At 45.9% G+C, this 17,912-nt stretch overlaps 1 protein-coding gene across 2 annotated transcripts; it reads left to right on the top strand.

Moving 5' to 3' along the window:
- Nucleotides 1-3,008: 3,008 nt before the first annotated feature.
- On the top strand, nt 3,009-17,604 carry CLNS1A (chloride nucleotide-sensitive channel 1A). Of its 2 annotated transcripts, none has more exons than XM_032220336.1 (7): nt 3,009-3,181; nt 5,591-5,727; nt 8,001-8,105; nt 9,062-9,172; nt 12,550-12,723; nt 15,339-15,412; nt 17,347-17,604. In XM_032220336.1, the coding sequence occupies exons 1-6, from the start codon at nt 3,063-3,065 to the stop codon at nt 15,404-15,406; spliced, it is 714 nt and encodes a 237-aa protein (XP_032076227.1). In that variant the 5' UTR covers nt 3,009-3,062; the 3' UTR covers nt 15,407-15,412; nt 17,347-17,604. The 2 variants fall into 2 exon arrangements, with proteins under 2 accessions (XP_032076227.1, XP_032076226.1); XM_032220335.1 differs by having other exon boundaries at nt 3,011-3,181; nt 7,998-8,105.
- The last annotated feature ends 308 nt before the right edge of the window (nt 17,605-17,912 follow it).

The following is a 17,912-nucleotide window of genomic DNA, read 5'->3' as shown; positions in this document are numbered from 1 at the left end:
CAGATGAAGGGAAGAGCTAAAGAACAGGGGTCGACTTGGGAGGAAGGCTACAGATGGACGATGAATGGCCCTTCCCAGAGGGAATAAAAGAGGAACGAAAGGGGAGTGGAGTTTGCAGGAGACCATTAGTTCGCTTAATTGGTTCGTGACTCTCCGAGATTCCTTGCCAAGTTTTGCAGAGATCGGCCTGGCAGCTCTCCAAGCCAGAGAAGGTCTGTGACTGTAAATCCTCTCTCGAAAGACTTTGCTGGATGTGAATGAGCAGAATTCACAGGAAATTAATAAAAGTTTTTGTCGGGACAAGGAGTATGGGAAGCCTAGGCCGGAACATGTCTCACTTTAACAACGGAAACATTGGGCTCAATTGTGGTCATTAGTCAAGGACTAACTGTACACCCATTACTAAGAACTAACAGCAGCACAGGAGGCCAGGCAAGGAAAACATCTGGGTAGCACACCTGTCTGAATAATAATAGTGCATTTAATATTTTTTAAACCACCTCCTCCTCCGTTGAGTCCCTGAGTTGCAAGTTAACATTCTCATCTCTTAAGAATATTTTACTAAGCCCTGTTTAAAACTCACAACCTGATTTTGCTTTTCAATAAAAATATGAATCGGTTTGTAGGGAAATAAATTCTGGGTTTTACGCATGGGGTGTACGCCTTTCGGGGTGCACAAGAATCTGTAAATACACAACCCATCCCAGGATTGGGTGTCTCGGTCCCAAGCTGGTTGAGACGAATTTGGAAACGATGTGCAGTTTTTCATCTACCGGTGTGTGTGTTGTGTGCCTACCTCATCCTACAAATTTTTCCTATACTGCCCTCTTATATGGATGTTTCACGTTGCTTTTTTCCTCTTTTTGGGGGGGAAATGTTGTATTTGAACTGGAGGTTTGGAGTGAGAAATAGATGATGTTTCTTCATATTGTGCAAAATTCTTTTTTTTTGCCAATGTTTTTCCCCCTCTTCCATACCATTTTAAGTATACATTCACATAATTGTTATTCTCCTTTACGTTTGTCATTCTTATACATTTGTTATTCAATTTAATAGGTTATAATATACAGTTTGGGTTGCTTTATTTCCCATCCCTTCCTTCTTTTGTAACACCTCCTTGTTTTCTCTTTCTTTTCTCCCTCCCTCCCTTCTCTACTTCCTTCCTCCTTTCCTTCTTCCCTTACCTCTCCCCTACTCCTGCTCTTCCTCTTGCCCTTCCTACCCTCTCTCCTTCTCTTTCTCTCCCTTGCACCCTCCTCTCCTTCCCTCTTTCTTCCTTCCCTCCTCTTCCTCTTGTTCTCTCCTCCTCTCTCCCTTTCTTTTTCTGTTGTTATAGGTGTCTCTTTCAAATCTCAGTTTACGTTTTCTTGGATGGCATTTCCGCGAACCCAAATATAATTTAGCATCATTTTTATTCCCTTTCCTTCGCTAATCTATCCAAACTGTGTTCCTCCCCCCTTCTATATATCACTCTTGAATATATACTTGTATATTTAATATTTTCTTTTCTGTTTCCCCCCTCTCCCCTCCCTTTTTCATTTAATATTGTACAAAATTCTGAGCTTGCTTTATTGCCATATTTTGATTTTTCTTCCCTCCCCCTCAACCCAGTCCATTCATTTGCATGGATCCTTTTTTTTTGCTTGATCTAGAGTGTTCGAATTCTCTCAGCCCACAAAACTAGTGAACTGCTTGTTGACTAACAGCTGGTGTTCTTAGCTTTGAAGTACATGACTGTTTAAATACTGTATTCCTTGTAAATTGAAGGTGTTTTTTTTAAGAAAAATGTTATGGCGGGTGCCAATATTTTTATTAACAAAATGTTCAGTGTTTTGTCACTATGGTCTGGTCAGAACCTTTAGTGTGTAAGCTGGGCCTGCGGCCTTTAAAAAAAAAAAAAAGCTCAGAGGCCTGATTGTGTAACTTTTTTTTTCATAACATTTTGTTTATAATATCTGATGTCCTTTCTTTCATATAAATATGACATGTAAATTGTCATAATAAAAAAAACCATTTAAATAAGCTGGTGCACTGAGTACCTATCAGAAGAGACATAAAGGTATCCTTTTTTGTCAAAAAGTTTTTATTTTATTTTTAATCTCTTACATACAATTACAGGTATACATTCACATAGTTATTTATTCTTATTTATATTTATCACTTTTTTAAAAAAAGTTTTATAAATAGGAGGCTGATAGTGTAGAATAATCATATCCAAGGACCAGTGATGGGTTTCAAAAATTTTTGGAACCTCTTCTGTAGGTGTGGCCTGCTTTCCGGGTCATATATATATATATATATATATATATATATATATGTATGTATGTAGGTAGGTAGGTAGGTAGGTAGGTAGGTAGGTAGGTAGGTAGGTAGGTAGGTAGGTAGGTAGGTAGGTAGGTAGGTAGGTAGGTAGGTAGATAAGAAAGACAGACAGACAAATGAAGGAAGGAAGGAGGGAGAGATGACGGAAGGAGGATAGATGGATGGAGGAAGGATGGATGAATGGACAGACGGACAGACATAATGGAAGGAAGGGGGCAAGGAAGGATGGTAGGTAGGTAGGTAGGTAGACAGACAGACAGGAGAAGGAAGGAAGGAAGAAGGGAGGGAGATATGACGGAAGGAGGAGGGAGGAAGAAAGGATGGATGGACAGACAGATACATAATGGAAGGAAGGAGGCAAGGAAGGATGGTAGGTAGGTAGGTAGACAGGCATGCAAAGGAAGGAAGAAGGGAGGGAGAGATGACCGAAGGAAGGAGGAGGGAGGGAAGAAGGATGGGCAGACAGACAGATAGATAACGGAAGGAAGGAGGCAAGAATGGATGGATAGATGGAGGGAGAGAGCGTGCGCGCGCAGGCCGGGAGAAAGTCACGTGACACCGCCACAATCGGTGCTGGGAAGCGCCGTCTTCTCATCTCTATGGTGACGGCCCTAGGCGCGCGGGGCGTTCACTCTCTCCCTCCACTCTATGGTGACGGCGAAAGGAAGCGGCGGGGCGTTTCGGGGTCAGCCTTGGGCGGGTTGTCCTTCCTGTGTCTCGGGGTAGGCCTGGCGCTCGCTATGAGCTTCTTGAAGCGCATCCCGGAGCCGAGCGAGGGGATCCGGCTGAGGCAACCCGATACGGAGGCCGTGCTCGCGGGACGCGGCCTGGGCACCGGCAGCCTCTACATCGCGGAGAGGTGAGGAGGGCGCACCTACACATACCCGAGGAGAGCTGCGGAACTCCCTGCCACTGGAAGGGCAGGGAGGAATAATGCTGCAAATCGGCCTTTTTTTTCGGAGGAGGAAGAGAGCCTGCCCGTGGTCAGATTTTTCCAGCCTGCAGCTCAGGAACCTCGTCCTGCCACAATATAATGGCATTTTCCATGAGGGACCATGGACCCTCCTGGATGCCTGGTTTCTAAGGGGTCCCCGGCGACTGTTGACGGCTGGTTGCCCTTCATCGAATCATAATTTTAGCAATGGGGAGACTTTGGGTCAGCCCCTCTCTGTGCCTGGACTCATTGGGTGGTTGTGGTTGTGGTTGGGGAAATGGGAGGGAGAAAGCACGTTGGATCTCTGCTCGCCTTGGGTTGATTTGTAAAAGAGGCAGGCAAGCAGATAGGGTAGAGATGGATGGATGGACAGATAGGATACAGATAGGCTATAGATATAGTTAGGATATATAGATAGATGGGATATGGATGGATGGATGAAGAGAGAGTGATATAAAGGATATAGACAGAGAGGATATAAATAGACAAATGGGAGATACACAGACATGAGATAGATGATAGGATAGTTAGATAGATAGATAGATACATACATACATACATAGATACGGATGGATGGATGGATGGATGGATGGATGGATGGATAGGATATAAACAGAGATAGGATATAGATATAGTTAGGATATATAATTAGATGGGATATGGATGGATGGATGGAGAAAGCAAGAGTGATAGAAAGGATATAGACAGAGAGAGGATATAAATAGACATGGGAGATAGACAGACAGATGAGATAGATGATAGGATAGATAGATAGATAGATAGATAGATAGATAGATAGATAGATAGATAGATAGATAAATAGATGATAGATAGATAGATGATAGATAGATAGATAGATACGGATGGATGGATGGATGGATGGATAGATAGGATATAAACAGATAGATAGGATATAGATATAGTTAGGATATATAGTTAGATGGGATATGGATGGATGGATGGATGGAGAAAGCAAGAGTGATAGAAAGGATATAGATAGAGGATATAGATAGATAGATGGGAGATAGACAGACAGATGAGATAGATAGATAGATAGATACGGATGGATGGATGGATGGATAGGATATAAACAGATAGATAGGATATAGATATAGTTAGGATATATAGTTAGATGGGATATGGATGGATGGATGGATGGAGAAAGCAAGAGTGATAGAAAGGATATAGATAGAGGATATAGATAGATAGATGGGAGATAGACAGACAGATGAGATAGATAGATAGATATATAGATAGATAGATAGATGATAGATAGATAGATTAGATAGATAGATAGATTAGATAGATAGATTAGATAGATAGATAGATACGGATGGATGGATATGATATAAACAGATAGATAGGATATAGATATAGTTAGGATATATAGTTAGATGGGATATGGATGGATCAACAGAGCAAGAGTGATAGAAAGGATATAGATATAGAAAGCAGATAGATAGATAGATGGGAGATAGACAGACAGACAGATGAGATACATACTACACAGAAAGACAGACAGATACTGTATTTAAGGCTCAAATGTCCAAGCATGTGGCATCCTTACAGTTTAACCCAGTATTGTTCAAACTTGGAAAAAGTATGAGACTTCAATTCCCAGAATCTGCTGTACTGGCTGGGGATTTTTTGGACTTGGAAGGTCGGTGTCCACCTGTAAATGTCATTGAGACACAGGTGGCTTCTGCCTTCAAGCTACAGTAGCTATAATGGCCATAGGTGATCTCAGGATATATGTGGCAAAATGTGTAAACCCTTAAAAATGTTTACCTGAGATCCTAGCTGTCGGGTCACAACAATAGCAAAAACGGCTGAGCCCACCGTTGTTATGGCTGATTCTGTTTTAGATGGCTACAGTCTATGGTTTGGATAACTTTATTTTATATTGGTTTGATGGTATGTTTTTGAACTCAAAAGTGGCGAATAAATCTTTCTAATTTTTATTTATTTGTATCCAGCCTTTATTATTTTATAAATAACTCAAGACAAAGAACGTATACCACACAATTTCTTCCTCCTATTTTCTCCGCAACAACAACCCTGTGAGGTGGGTTGTTACCCAAGAAAGGGTGACTGGCCCAGCCCTGAATCCCTCTTCTGTATAATCCCGACTAATACTCCCACCTCCTGTATCCATTAGCAATCTGTGTCTTGGATCCAGGTTTTATTCTGTAGCAGCTTTAAAAAATAATCAAGTATGTCATTCTTATGGCTCAGATCAATGTTAACAGTGATTTATGAGTAGGTTGCTGTAAAATTCTGTTCTTATCAACTCGGTTATAACTTATTTTTTTGTGTGTTGCTTTGTATTCTTAGTCGTCTGTCATGGATAGCAGATTCGGGCCTAGGATTCTCATTGGATTATCCCATCATAAGTTTACATGCCATCTCCAGGGATTTGAATACTTACCCGTGGGAACATTTGTATGTCATGGTGAATGCAAAGTTTGAAGGTAAGTTGGACTAGTTAGCAACGGCCCTTAGATTTATATACCACTTTACAATGCTTTACAGTACAGCCCTCTCTAAGCGGGTTACAGAATCAGCCTATTGCTGTTGTGGTCTGCCAGCGGTCAGCACAGCTGGCAGCAGATTCGGACAGTGAGGAGGTTGGGGAGGAACCTGGGCCAGTCCTGGAGTCTGGGGAAGACTCGGATGAGGGCTCTGTGTCGGAGGCAGAAAGGAGGCCAGGGTCGTATGCCAGTTATCAGCTGCCTTCAGAGTCAGATATCAGTGAGGCAGAAGAACAGCTGGAGCCTGTTCCCAGTGTGCGTATGTGCAGCGTTGCCAGATGAAGGGAAGAGCTAAAGAACAGGGGTGGACTTGGGAGTAAGGCCACAGGTGGACGGTGAATGGCCCCTCCCAGAGGAAATAAAAGAGGAGCGACGGGAGTGGAGTTTGCAGGAGACCATTAGTTCACTTCATTGGTTCGTGACTCTCCGAGATTCCTTGCCAGGTTTTGCAGAGATCGGCCTGGCAGCTCTCCAAGCCAGATAAGGTCTGTGACTGTAAATCCTCCCTCGAAAGACTTTGCTGGATGTGAAGGAGCAGAATTCACAGCAAATTAATAAAAGGGTTTTTTGCTGGGACAAGGAGTTTGTTTCATGCTCTTGGGAAGCCTCGGTCACAACAATTGCCCCCAACAATCTAGCTCCTTGTTTTACCGACCTCGGAAGGATGGGAGACTGAGTCAACTTTGAGCGGAGAATCAAACTGCTGGCAGTTGAGAGAGTGTCAGCCTGCAATGCTGCATTTTAACCACTGCGTTACCACGCTGCTTTTCTTCTTCCTTCCTTCCTTCCTTCCTTCCTTCCTTCCTTCCTTCCTTCCTTCCTTCCAGTTGTGGTGAAGAAAAACGCTCAGGCAGGAAGAAGGTTAATGGGAAGGCACACCGAACAGCTTGTGGGAGCTCCTTTTTATTGTCATACACAGTCTCTGTGGCAGAAGCTGATTCATTGATCAAAGTATTATTAAGGAAGGATCATTGTGCTGACGTTGCATTCCTCAGCGTGGTTGGCCAGCTACTGAGAAAACAACTATCCCCACACCTACCTACCTACCTACCTACCTTCCTTCCTTCCTTCCTTCCTTCCTTCCTTCTTTCTTTCTTTCTTTCTTTCTCTCCTCCCTCCCTCCTTCCTTTCTTGTATTGTATTGTATTGTATTTGGTTTATTTATATGCCGCCCTTCTCCAGGAGGGACTCAGGGCGGTGAACAACTCAAAGGGGAAAGGGAACATAAACAACAGTACACATAATTAAAATACACGAAAATCACACAGCCATACCAGTCGAGAGGGGAGGGGAACTCATCAACCCCAGGCCTGCTGGCACAGCCAGGTTTTGACGGCTTTCCGGAAGGCCTGGAGAGAGGTGAGGGTCCGGATCTCCGCGGGGAGTTCATTCCAAAGGGCCGGATCATCATCTTCCTTCCTTCACAATAGCATTTAGACATATACCGCTTCACAATGCTTTACATCCCTCTCTAAGTAGTTTATAGAGTCAGCATCTTCTCCCCAGCAATCTGGGTCCCCATTTTACCCACCTCTGAAGGATGGAAGGCCGAGTCAACCTCTTTATTCCAATCCTTTATTCTCTTGAGTCTTCCTTTTGCCTCCCTCCATGTCTGTGGAGATTCTCCATCATCCAGGGCGTGGTTGTCCCAAAGGAGCTTTTTCAAGAGGCAAATGGACTTTCTTGTTTTTCTCTGAAGATATTTCACTTCTTATCCAAGAAGCTTCTTCACCTCCCCACCATCCAGTCAGAACTGAAGAAGCCTCTCGGATGAAAAGCTAAATGTCTTCAAAGAAAAACAAGAAAGGCCAGTTGCCTCCTGAAATAGTGACTTTGGGTTTTTGCCACCCTCCCTCTTTTTCTCTCTCTTTTTTTCTAGCCCTTTATTGTCTTGAATTTCTCCTTCCCTCCCTCCCCTTTTATCTTCCTCACCCTCTTTCTCTCTCTTCTCTCCATTTCATTCTCTCTCTCTCTCCCCCTTTTCCCTTGCTCTCCTTTTCTCCCTTCCCCCTCTTTTTTCTTTCATTTCTTATACCAGAAACCAAAATTGTGTAAGCTACACCCAGTTATTGGGTTTTAGTGATTATCCCTGGCCATTAGCTATCTTTGCTGGAAATGACAGCAGGAGCTCCCAGTGGCTCTACTTCTTTGGAGAAGTGAGGCAGGAACGCCAGGTTCCTTGACAGGCATCTTCATTTTTGATTTCTTAGTAGAAGAATCCAGAGAAAGTCCCATTCCGGAGGAGGAAGAGGAGGAGAGCGACGATGAGTTTGAACCCATCTCAGAATTCCGATTTGTTCCCAGCGACAAATCAGCGTGTAAGTAGGGGAAAAAGATCACACAAGTTTTGGCATAGAGAATATATCCTATTCTCTAGAATAGAGACTAGAACTCAACATCTCCTGGTGATTGGCCCAAAGTCACCCAGCCGGCTTTCATGCCTAGGGCGGAACTAGAACTCTCAGTCTCCTGGTGATTGGCCCAGTCACTTAGCCAGCTTTCATGCCTAGGGCAAGACTAGAACTCTCAGTCTCCTGGTGATTGGCCCAGTCACCTAGCCAGCTTTCATGCCTAGGGCAAGACTAGAACTCTCAGTCTCCTGGTGATTGGCCCAGTCACTTAGCCAGCTTTCATGCCTAAGGCGGGACTAGAACTCTCAGTCTCCTGGTGATTGGCCCAAAGTTACCGAGCTGGCTTTCATGCCTAGGGCGGGACTAGAACTCTCAGTCTCCTGGTGATTGGGCCAAAGTCACCCAGCCGGCTTTTATAACTAAGGCAGGACTAGAACTCACCGTCTCTTGTTTTCTAGCCTGATGCCTTAACCACTGCATCAGACACAGTTGTTTTTTCAGAATAATGCTGGCACCCATTTAACTGGCAAGCAAACACTATAATTCTGATATACTCTCCTCCTCCATAGATTTTCAGTCCGTGGGGCAAACACCAGTAGCCCTCGACTTACGACCAAATTTCCACTGCTAAGCAAGAGAGTAGTTCAGTGAATAGCCACCCCCAAATTTACGCTCTTCCTTGCCACAATTGTTAAGCACACCATTGCCGTTTTTCAGTGAATCATTTGGTCGTTAAGCGAATCTGGCTTCCCCCATTGGCTTTGCTTGTCGGAAACAAGGTGGGAAGGTCCCAAAAGGTGATCACATGACCCTGGGCCGCAGCCACCGTCATCGCCACACCCCAGTTGCCAAGTGCCTGTCAAAATACCTTCATGGAGCAATTACTGAGTGAAGTCAATTTTTGCTCTTGTGTTTGAACCTAGTGGAAGCCATGTTCACCGCCATGTGTGAATGCCAGGCCCTGCACCCCGACCCGGATGACGAAGACTCCGATGGCAATTACGATGGGGAGGAATATGATGTCGAGGCTCACGGTGAGTGGGGCTTGGATTCCCCTAGTGTGCCATTCCCCCCCCCCCCCCCCCAATTGACTTTGACCCAGGTTAGGCCCCATTAACTGGCAGTTTTGCATCTGTGCCAAGAGGCCAAAATGAAAAAGGAAAAAAAAAATTATTTATTAATGTCCCAAACGGGCTTTTTTTTTTTTTCAAGAGGCCACTGGACTTTCTGTTTTTTTCTTTTGAAGGCCTTTCACTTCTCACCCAAGAAGCTTCTTCAGCTCTGACAGGATGGAGGGGGAATGGAAGGATTGATCCTCCTTGCAGACAGCTGGTCATTTGCATCCTTTTAGAGGGTCGTTGAGGCCACCTGGAGGCTTATCTGTGTCTTCAGGGTCACCTGAGTGGTGCAAATGGTTCCTGTAGCCTGCAATTTTTCCCTCTGGAAATCCATTCCTACTCCCACCTCATTCCAAGGGTCTTCACCACAAATTGCATAGCTAAAAGTCCATAGAGATTCTCCGCCATCCAGGTCATGGTTGTCCCCAAGGTGCTTTTTTCAGGAGGCAACTGGACTTTCTTGTTTTTCTTGGAAGATGTTTCTCTTCTCATCCAAGAAGCTTCTTCAGTTGTTATTGGATGGTGGGGGAATGGAAGGATTGATACTCCTTGCAGGCAGCTGGTCATTTGCATCCTTTTAAAGGGTCGCTGAGGCCACCTGGAGGTTTGTCTGTTTCCTTAAGGTCACCTAAGTAGTGCAAATGGGTGTGGAGGCATCTTGGAACTGCTGAAACATCCTGCAGAAAGCACAGCTCCACAACACAATCCTTTCAGGAGCTCCAAGAAGGCTCCACATCCATTTGCACCACTCAGGTGACCCTGAGGACACAGATAAGCCTCCAAGTGGCCTCAACGACCCTCTAAAAGGAGGCAAATGACCAGCTGCCTGCAAGGAGGATCAATCCTTCCCCACCACCCGGTCAGAGCTGAAGAAGCTTCTTGGATGAGAAGCGAAACGTCTTCTAAGAAAAAAACAGAAAGTCCAGTTGCCTCCTGAAAAAAGCATCTTTGAGACAACCCTGACCTGGATGATGGAGAATCTCTACAGACTTTTTAGCTATACAATTTGGGGTGAAGACCCTTGGAATGGGGTGAGAGAAGGAATGGATTTCCAGAGGGAAAAATTGCAGGCTACAGGAACCATTTGCACCACTCAGGTGACCCTGAGGACACAGACAAACCTCCAAGTGGCCTCAACGACCCTCTAAAAGGATGCAAATGACCAGCTGCCTGCAAGGACTATAAATCCTTCCATTCCCCACCATCCAGTCAGAGCTGAAGAAGCTTCTTGGATGAGAAGTGAAATGTCTTCAAAAGGAAAAAGCAAGAAAGTCCATTTCCCTCCTGAAAAAAAAGCACATTTGGGACAATCGTGACCTGGATGGCGGAGAACCTCCAGAGACATTCCTTGATTAATCATCGTTTTAGTCTGTAAGGTAGTCCTCACCTAACGACTGGTCGCTTACTCACTGCTTGAAGTTACAGGCTTTCCCTGAGTTACTTATGACCTCTCCGTAAGTTTCTGAACACTCCCTTGTTACAGAGGGGAGGGGGGCGATGTGATCGTATTGTGGGCGCTTGGCTTGCATTTATGGCTGTCCGTCATGCTCTAAAGTCATGTGACTGTTTTACTCTTCTACTGGTTTCTGGTCTTTCCTTCCAATTTCTGCCAAACAAGGTTCATTGGGAAAAACAGGCTTTCTTAACGACTGCAGTGTTCACTTAATGACTGTGCTTTCTGCTTAATGACTGTGCCATTAGCTTAACGGCCACCACCACCCCTCCACAAAGATAGGTAATAGAATCAGGTTACTTATTGAAATAATTCCTGGAAAGTAACACAGGTAGTCCTGGATTTACGGCCACAATCAAGCCTAAAATTTCTGTCGCTAACTGGGACATTTGTTAAGTGAGTTTTGCCCCGTTTTGCGACCTTTCTCACCACCGTTGTTAAGCGAATCGCGGCAGTGAGGTGAATGACGTGGTGGCAGAGTGGATGCAGCTTCCCCATTGACTCTGCTCATCCGAAGGTCGCAAAATGGGATCACCTGACTCCAGGAGGCTGTGACCGTCATAAGTACAAGTCAATTGCCCGGCATCTGAATTTTAATCACATGAGCAGACCATGTTGTGTTCTCTTCTAAGGCAGAGTTCCCCAAACTTTTTGGGTTGGCGGGCCAGAGCAGTGGGAGAGGGGAAAGATGGGGTGGTTTTATGGGCCTGCACGAGCGCCCACAACATTCACAGCGAGTTGTGCGACCCGGCTGCAAGTAATAATGAGGCTCGCGTGAGTGGGACCACGAGCGCCTATGGCAACGCTCGTGTTCTGACCTAGCTCCACAACCACGACCAACCCTCTGACGTGAACTCCACAGATTCCTTTATTAGGAGCACCGGCAGCCCTGGCAAAAAATTTCTCGCACCGCTGTCTAACAAGTCTGTCCGGCTGGGAGATGAATAGTTGTCTGCCACACCTATTCATCACTGTCCCCTGCCTTCTATCCCCAGAGCTAAGGTGGGGCTTTTCTAGCAGCTTTGGCTCTTCTGTCCCAAGGATCAGCCCATAGATTTCCACTGCTCTCCTCTCCTCTGCCATATCTATTCATCTCCGCCCCCTCCCTTTGATCCCCAGAGTTAGGGTGGGGCTTCGCTAGCAGCAGTGGCTCTTCTGTCCCGAGGACCGGCCCATAGATTTCCATTGTTCTCCTCTCCTCTGCCACATCTATTCATCTGCGCCCCCTGCCTTTTATCCCCAGAGCTAAGGTGGGGCTTTTCTAGCAGCTTTGGCTCTTCTGTCCCAAGGATCAGCCCATAGATTTCCACTGCTCTCCTCTCCTCTGCCACATCTATTCATCTCTGTCCCCTGCCTTTTATTCCCCAGAGCTAGGGTGGGGCTTCGCTAGCAGCGGTGGCTCTTCTGTCCCAGGGACCGGCCCATAGATTTCCACTGCTCTCCTCTCCTCTGCATTCTGTGCATCCGCGCATCAGGCACTGGACCCAGCTGTTCTCCTCTTCCTCATAGGCCACCTCCAGACCTGGGGGCTGTTGACGCTCCATCTGAGGGCTGACGGCGGCCCAGGCTCCGCCTCTGTCTCTCTCTCTCTGCCAGCTCCATTCCCTCTTCCCCCTTGGAGCTCTCATATTGCCCTGACTCCCACTCTTCCCTCTCCTTCTCTGATTCTTCTGCCCAGTGGCCAACAGGCTACAACAGCTCGCACAAGTGAGGCCGCATGAACGCACGCACTCTGGCCGGCCACTCCTGTGGCTCAGCGGTAATTAAGCCGCGGCCCCCAGACATTTGGGACCCCTGTTTTAAAGGCTAACCTGCGTTTTGGGTTTTGTTCTTGGCACAGAAATCGGTCAAGGCGATATCCCGTCCTTCTACACGTACGAGGAAGGCTTGTCGCGTTTAACAGCCGAGGGTCAGGCGACCTTGGAGAGGCTGGAGGGCATGCTGGCCCAGTCCGTAAGCACTCAGTACCACATGGCCGGGGTGAGAACGGAAGAGACTCTGAGGGATTTTGAAGGTACGGATTCGGCGTGCAGCTTTTCTTGAGACACCTTGGAATGTTTGAGGGGCCGTCTCTGGTGGTTCACCCACAAAACCGTGCCCTACTAAACCGCGCCCGACTAAACCGCGTCGCTGACATCATCAACAGGGCGACAACAGCGCAGAGACAGGAGCACGCTGTAAACCCTAAACCTAAAATTAACCCCTAAACCTAAACCTAACCCCCCTAAACCTAACCCTAAACCTAACCCTAAACCTAACCCTTAACCTAACCCGAAACCTAACCCTAACCCTTCACGTAACCCTAAACCTAACCCTAACCCTTAACCTAACCCTAAACCTAACCCTAAAGCTAACCCTAAACCTAACCCTTACCTTAAGTTGAATCGGCTTGCTTTCAAAGCGCTATTTAAAGCGCCCTTCTTTCTCCGCGCTGGCTGTTGTCACCCTGTTGATGACATCAGCGACGCGGTTTAATCGGGCGCGCTTTAGTCGAGCGCGGTTTTGACGGGTCACGGTCTGTGGTTAGGATTTAAGGCAGGCACCTCCAAGCTCTGCAAAAGATTTTTGTTGCTCGACGCAACTCTCTTCCTGTGTCGAAATGTAGAGAAATCTGCCAGTGGTGGGTTGCTCTTATCTTCGGTACTCGTGGCCCATTCGTGCACACGCAGGACGTGTGCTCTGCTGATATGTGCTGCCCACGCATGCACACCGATCCTGCGACACCAGGCTGCTTGTCGGAGGTCGCACAGGCGGCGTGCGGGTGTGCACAATTGCCCCGGTTGCCTTAAAAACAGGTAAGGAACGCGCGCAGGTGGGCCAAACGAGCCACTGTACCAGTACGGTGGCCGCTGCTCCTGACTACTACCGGTATGGCTGTACCGGCTGAAACCCACCCAATCATTTTCAACAAACTTTCCTTCCATCTAATGAGAAAGAGATTTGGATGCCGCAGTCATTAAGTGAATCACTGCAGTTTATAACACGGTTGTTAAGTGAATCTGATTTCCCCATGGATTTTGGCTTGTCAGAAGGTCATAAAGGGATCACGTCACACAGATGCACACGAACACTGTGACCGTCGTAAATGTGAACCAGCTGCCGAGCATCTGAATTTTGATCCCGTGACCACGGGGATGTTGCAACATTTTTGTAGGTGTGAAAAACGGTCATAATTCACTTTTTTCGGTGCCGGTGTCCCTTCAAATGGTCATTTAAATGAATGGTCGTAAGTTGAGGACCACCTGCAGTAGCCGTGGCGGCGCAGTGCTTAGAATGCAGTACTGCAGGCTACATTTGCTGACTGCCAGCTGCCAGCAGTTCGGCAGTTTCATCCTGACCAGCTCAAGGTTGACTCAGCCTTCCGTCCTTCTGAGGTCGGTAAAATGAGGACCCAGTTGGGGGTGAGAGGCTGGTTCTGTAAAACCACTTAGAGAGGGCTGGAAAGCACTGTGAAGAGCAAGGAAGGAAGGAAGGAGGAGGAGGAGGAAGGAGGGAGGGAGGGAAGGAGGAGGAGGAGGGAGGGAAGGAAGGAAGGAAGGAGCAAGCCATAATATTGCAGTGTTTCGAGTGCAGTATCCTGTTTCCCCGGAAATAAGACCTCCCTGGATAATAAGCCCAATTGAGCTTTTGAACGCATGCACTAAAATGAGCCCTCCCCCGAAAATAAGCCCTCCCCGAGAATATTTAAGCGCATGTGCAGCCAGTCCCCGCAATTTCCTCTGGTTACTTGCCGCGCAAACAACTTGAGGAGAGGAGGCAAAGGGGGGGAAGGGGGACATGGCCTATGCATCCCACACGCCCTTACCTAACAGCCACTCCCCACAACCCTCACCATCGTGCCTCTTCTGTCACGCTAACGGCCGTCGCAAAAAGAGCGGCAGGCCAAGTGACTCGCCTCGCTGCAGCAGCCCTGAGGTGACCCCGCTCTCCGCCTCCTGCACCTCAAAAATAACAAGACCTCCCCGAAAATAAGGCCAAGCGCTTATTTCGGGAGTCAGAAGAAAATAACCACCTGTCTTATTTTCGGGGGGAAACACGGTATTGTAAACTCTGCCCACAGCCAGGAGTTAGAATCTCACCAGGCTCCAGCCTTCCGTCCTTCCGAGGTGGCTCAAACGAGGACCCAGATTGTTGGGGGCAAAAGGCTGACTCTGTAAACCGCTTTGAGAAGGCTGTGAAAGCACTGAAGCGGTATATAAGTCTAAGTGCTATTACATCTATCTATCTATCTACCTACCTACCTACCTACCTACCTACCTATTATCTATCATTCTATATCTATCTATCTATCTATCTACCTACCTACCTACCTACCTACCTATCTACCTACCTACCTATCTTCATCCATCCATCATCTATCATATGAGCCATGGTGGCGCAGTGGTTAGAGTGCAGTACTGCAGGCTGCTTCTGCTGCCTGCCTGCCATTTGGCAGTTCGAATCTCACCAGGCTCCAGGTTGACTCAGCCTTCCGTCCTTCCGAGGTGGGTCAATTGAGGAGCCCACATTGTTGGGGGCAAGAGGCTGACTCCGTAAACCGCTTTGAGAAGGCTGTGAAAGCCCTGTGAAGCGGTATATAAGTCTTAAGTGCTGTTGCGATCTTCATTCCGTGGCTGTTTTTGCTTTCAGATGGAATGGAAGTCGATGCAGCCCCAGTGGTTACGGGACAATTTGAAGATGCCGATGTTGAGCATTAAAGGAAGGTAGGAACGATGGCCAGGTTGGCCCTCCTAATTATCTCTCTTCAATGCGTTGACCCTCTGGCTTCCTTTCCTTGCTTTAGCTCAGACCAATAATCCAGTTTGTTAAAAACCCGAACCCTCTGCTCTGCGGTTTGTTAAGTGAATCCTTTGGTTGTTAAGTGAATCCAGCTTCCCCTCCATTGATTTTGTTCGTCAGAAGTTTGCAAAATGGTAATCCCATTCGCTCCGGGACACTGCTCCGTCCTACGAACCAAGTGCTCGAAATTTGTTCGCCTCATTGTGAAGGATCCGTGATGGTCATAAGTATCAGTCACTTTGTAAGCCATTTTTTTTCAGCACCGTTGCAACCTGGAACGGTCAATAAGCAAATGACAAGCCCTCCACTTATGTCCACATGATGATGTTAAATGAGACATTTGTTAAGGGAGTTTTGCCCCCTTTTACAACTTTTGTGGCCTCCGTTGTTAAGTGATTCGCCACCGTCGATAATTTAACAACACGGTTGTAAAGTGACTCTGGCTGTTGACTTTGCTTGTCAGGAGGTCACAAAAGGGGATCATGTGACCCTGGGACCCTGCAATCATCCTAAATATGAGTTAGTTGCCAAGCGTCCGAAATTTGATCACATGACCACAGGGATACTGCAGTGGTCGTAAGCGTGAAAAAGAGTCATAAGTCCCTTTTTTTCGATGCCGTTGTAACTTCAAACGATCACTAAATGAACTGTTGTAAGTTGAGGAATACCTGTATGCCAAAGGCCCATGGAAAACCTGTTGCCTTCCCACGGGTGGTACCTATTCATCTACTCACATTTACAGCTTTTCTAAACTGGTAGGTTTTTACATTGTGAGCTTTTCAAAGCTTACTTGAAAAGAACGTGACCCGTCAAAACCGCGGACGGCAAAATCGCGCTCGACGAAAGCGCACATTTGACGTCATCACAGCGCAACGAAAAAAATTAAAAATTGAAATAAAAATAAAATTAAAGCACTTAGGTTTAGGGTTAGGTTTGGGGGGGGTTAGGGTAAGGTTTTCGCTTTATTTTTACATTTATCGATCACAGCGCGATGTTTTCGTCGCGCTGTGATGACGTCAAATGCGCGCTTTCTTTTTTTTGCCGTCCGCGGTTTTGTGGTGGAACCGAAAAGAAAACTAATGTGAAACTCTGTCAGGAGATTCTTTCTTTCTTTCTTTCTGTCCTTCTTTCTCTTTCTTTTTCTCTTTCTTCCTCCCTTCCTCTTTCCTTCCTTTCTTTTCTTATTCTTTCTTTCCCTCCTTCCCTTTTTCTTTCTTTCTTTTTTACTTTTCCCCTTTCTTTTTCTTTCATTCATTTATTTTCTTTCTTTCTTTCATCCTCCCGCTCTTCCTCTTTCCCTTCCTTTCTTTTCTTTCTTATTCTTTCTTTCCGTCCCTCCTTTTTTCTTTCTTTCTCCTTTCTTTCTCCTTTTTCTTTCATTCATTTATTTTTTCTTTCTTTCATCCTCCCTCCCTTCCTCTTTCCCTTCCTTTCTTTTCGTTCTTTCTTTTTCTTTCTTTTCCTCCCTCCCTTTTTCTTTCTTTCTCCTTTCTTTTTCTTTCATTCATTTATTTTTTCTCTTTCTTTCATCCTCCCTCCCTTCCTCTTTCCCTTCCTTTCTTTTCTTTCTTTCCTTCCTTCCCTCCCTTTTTCTTTCTTTTTTCTTTCTTACTTTTTCCCTTTCTTTTTCTCTTTCATTCATTCATTTATTCTCTTTATTTTTCTTCCTTTATTTCTTTCCCCTTTCTTTTTCTTCTTTCTTTCCTTCCTTCCCTCCCTCCCTTTTTCTTTCTTCTTTTTCTCTTTCTTTTGTTTTTTCCTTTCGTTATTTCATTTTCTCTTTTCTTCCTCCCTCTGTCCCTTCCCTCCCTCCCTCTTTCTTTCTTTTTTCTGAAATGCAACTTCTTGTGTCTTTCAGATTCTATTGGCGTCTTCAAAGCAGGATTTCCCCAAGATTGAGAAGATTACAAGAATAAACACAGTTCAACAACCTCTAATTAGACCCAAACATGGAGACTCTGCAAATGGTTTTGTAGCTGCGCTTATAAAACACGATTTGACCTTTTTTCATACACATAGAATGCAACACACACACACACAGAGGGGAAGTTACATCTTGGCTCTGATCGGAGACTTAATTATGGCTTGCAATTAGGAGAGCCTTTACATGAAATACTAGAGCATGGAAATCCAACTTCTACAGGTTTTTAATACTAGTGAACTTCAACTCCCAGAATTCCCCAGCCAGCCATGCTGAATTGAAAGTCCCAAAATCTTAAGTTCTGGGAGTTAAAAGTCAGCAAATCTTAAAAGGTTGCCAAGATTGGACACACCCTTGTATTAGAGCAGTGTTTCTCAACCTTTTTCAACTTGAAGATGTCCGGACTTCAACTCCCAGAATCCCCCAGCCAGCATTCGCTGGCTGGGGGATTCTGGGAGTTGAAGTCCGGACATCTTCAAGTTGCCAAGGTTGAGAAACACTGT

Source organism: Thamnophis elegans, chromosome 6, assembly GCF_009769535.1.
Source record: "Thamnophis elegans isolate rThaEle1 chromosome 6, rThaEle1.pri, whole genome shotgun sequence".
NCBI lineage: Eukaryota > Metazoa > Chordata > Lepidosauria > Squamata > Colubridae > Thamnophis > Thamnophis elegans.
This window is presented reverse-complemented; position numbering and strand designations above follow the sequence as displayed.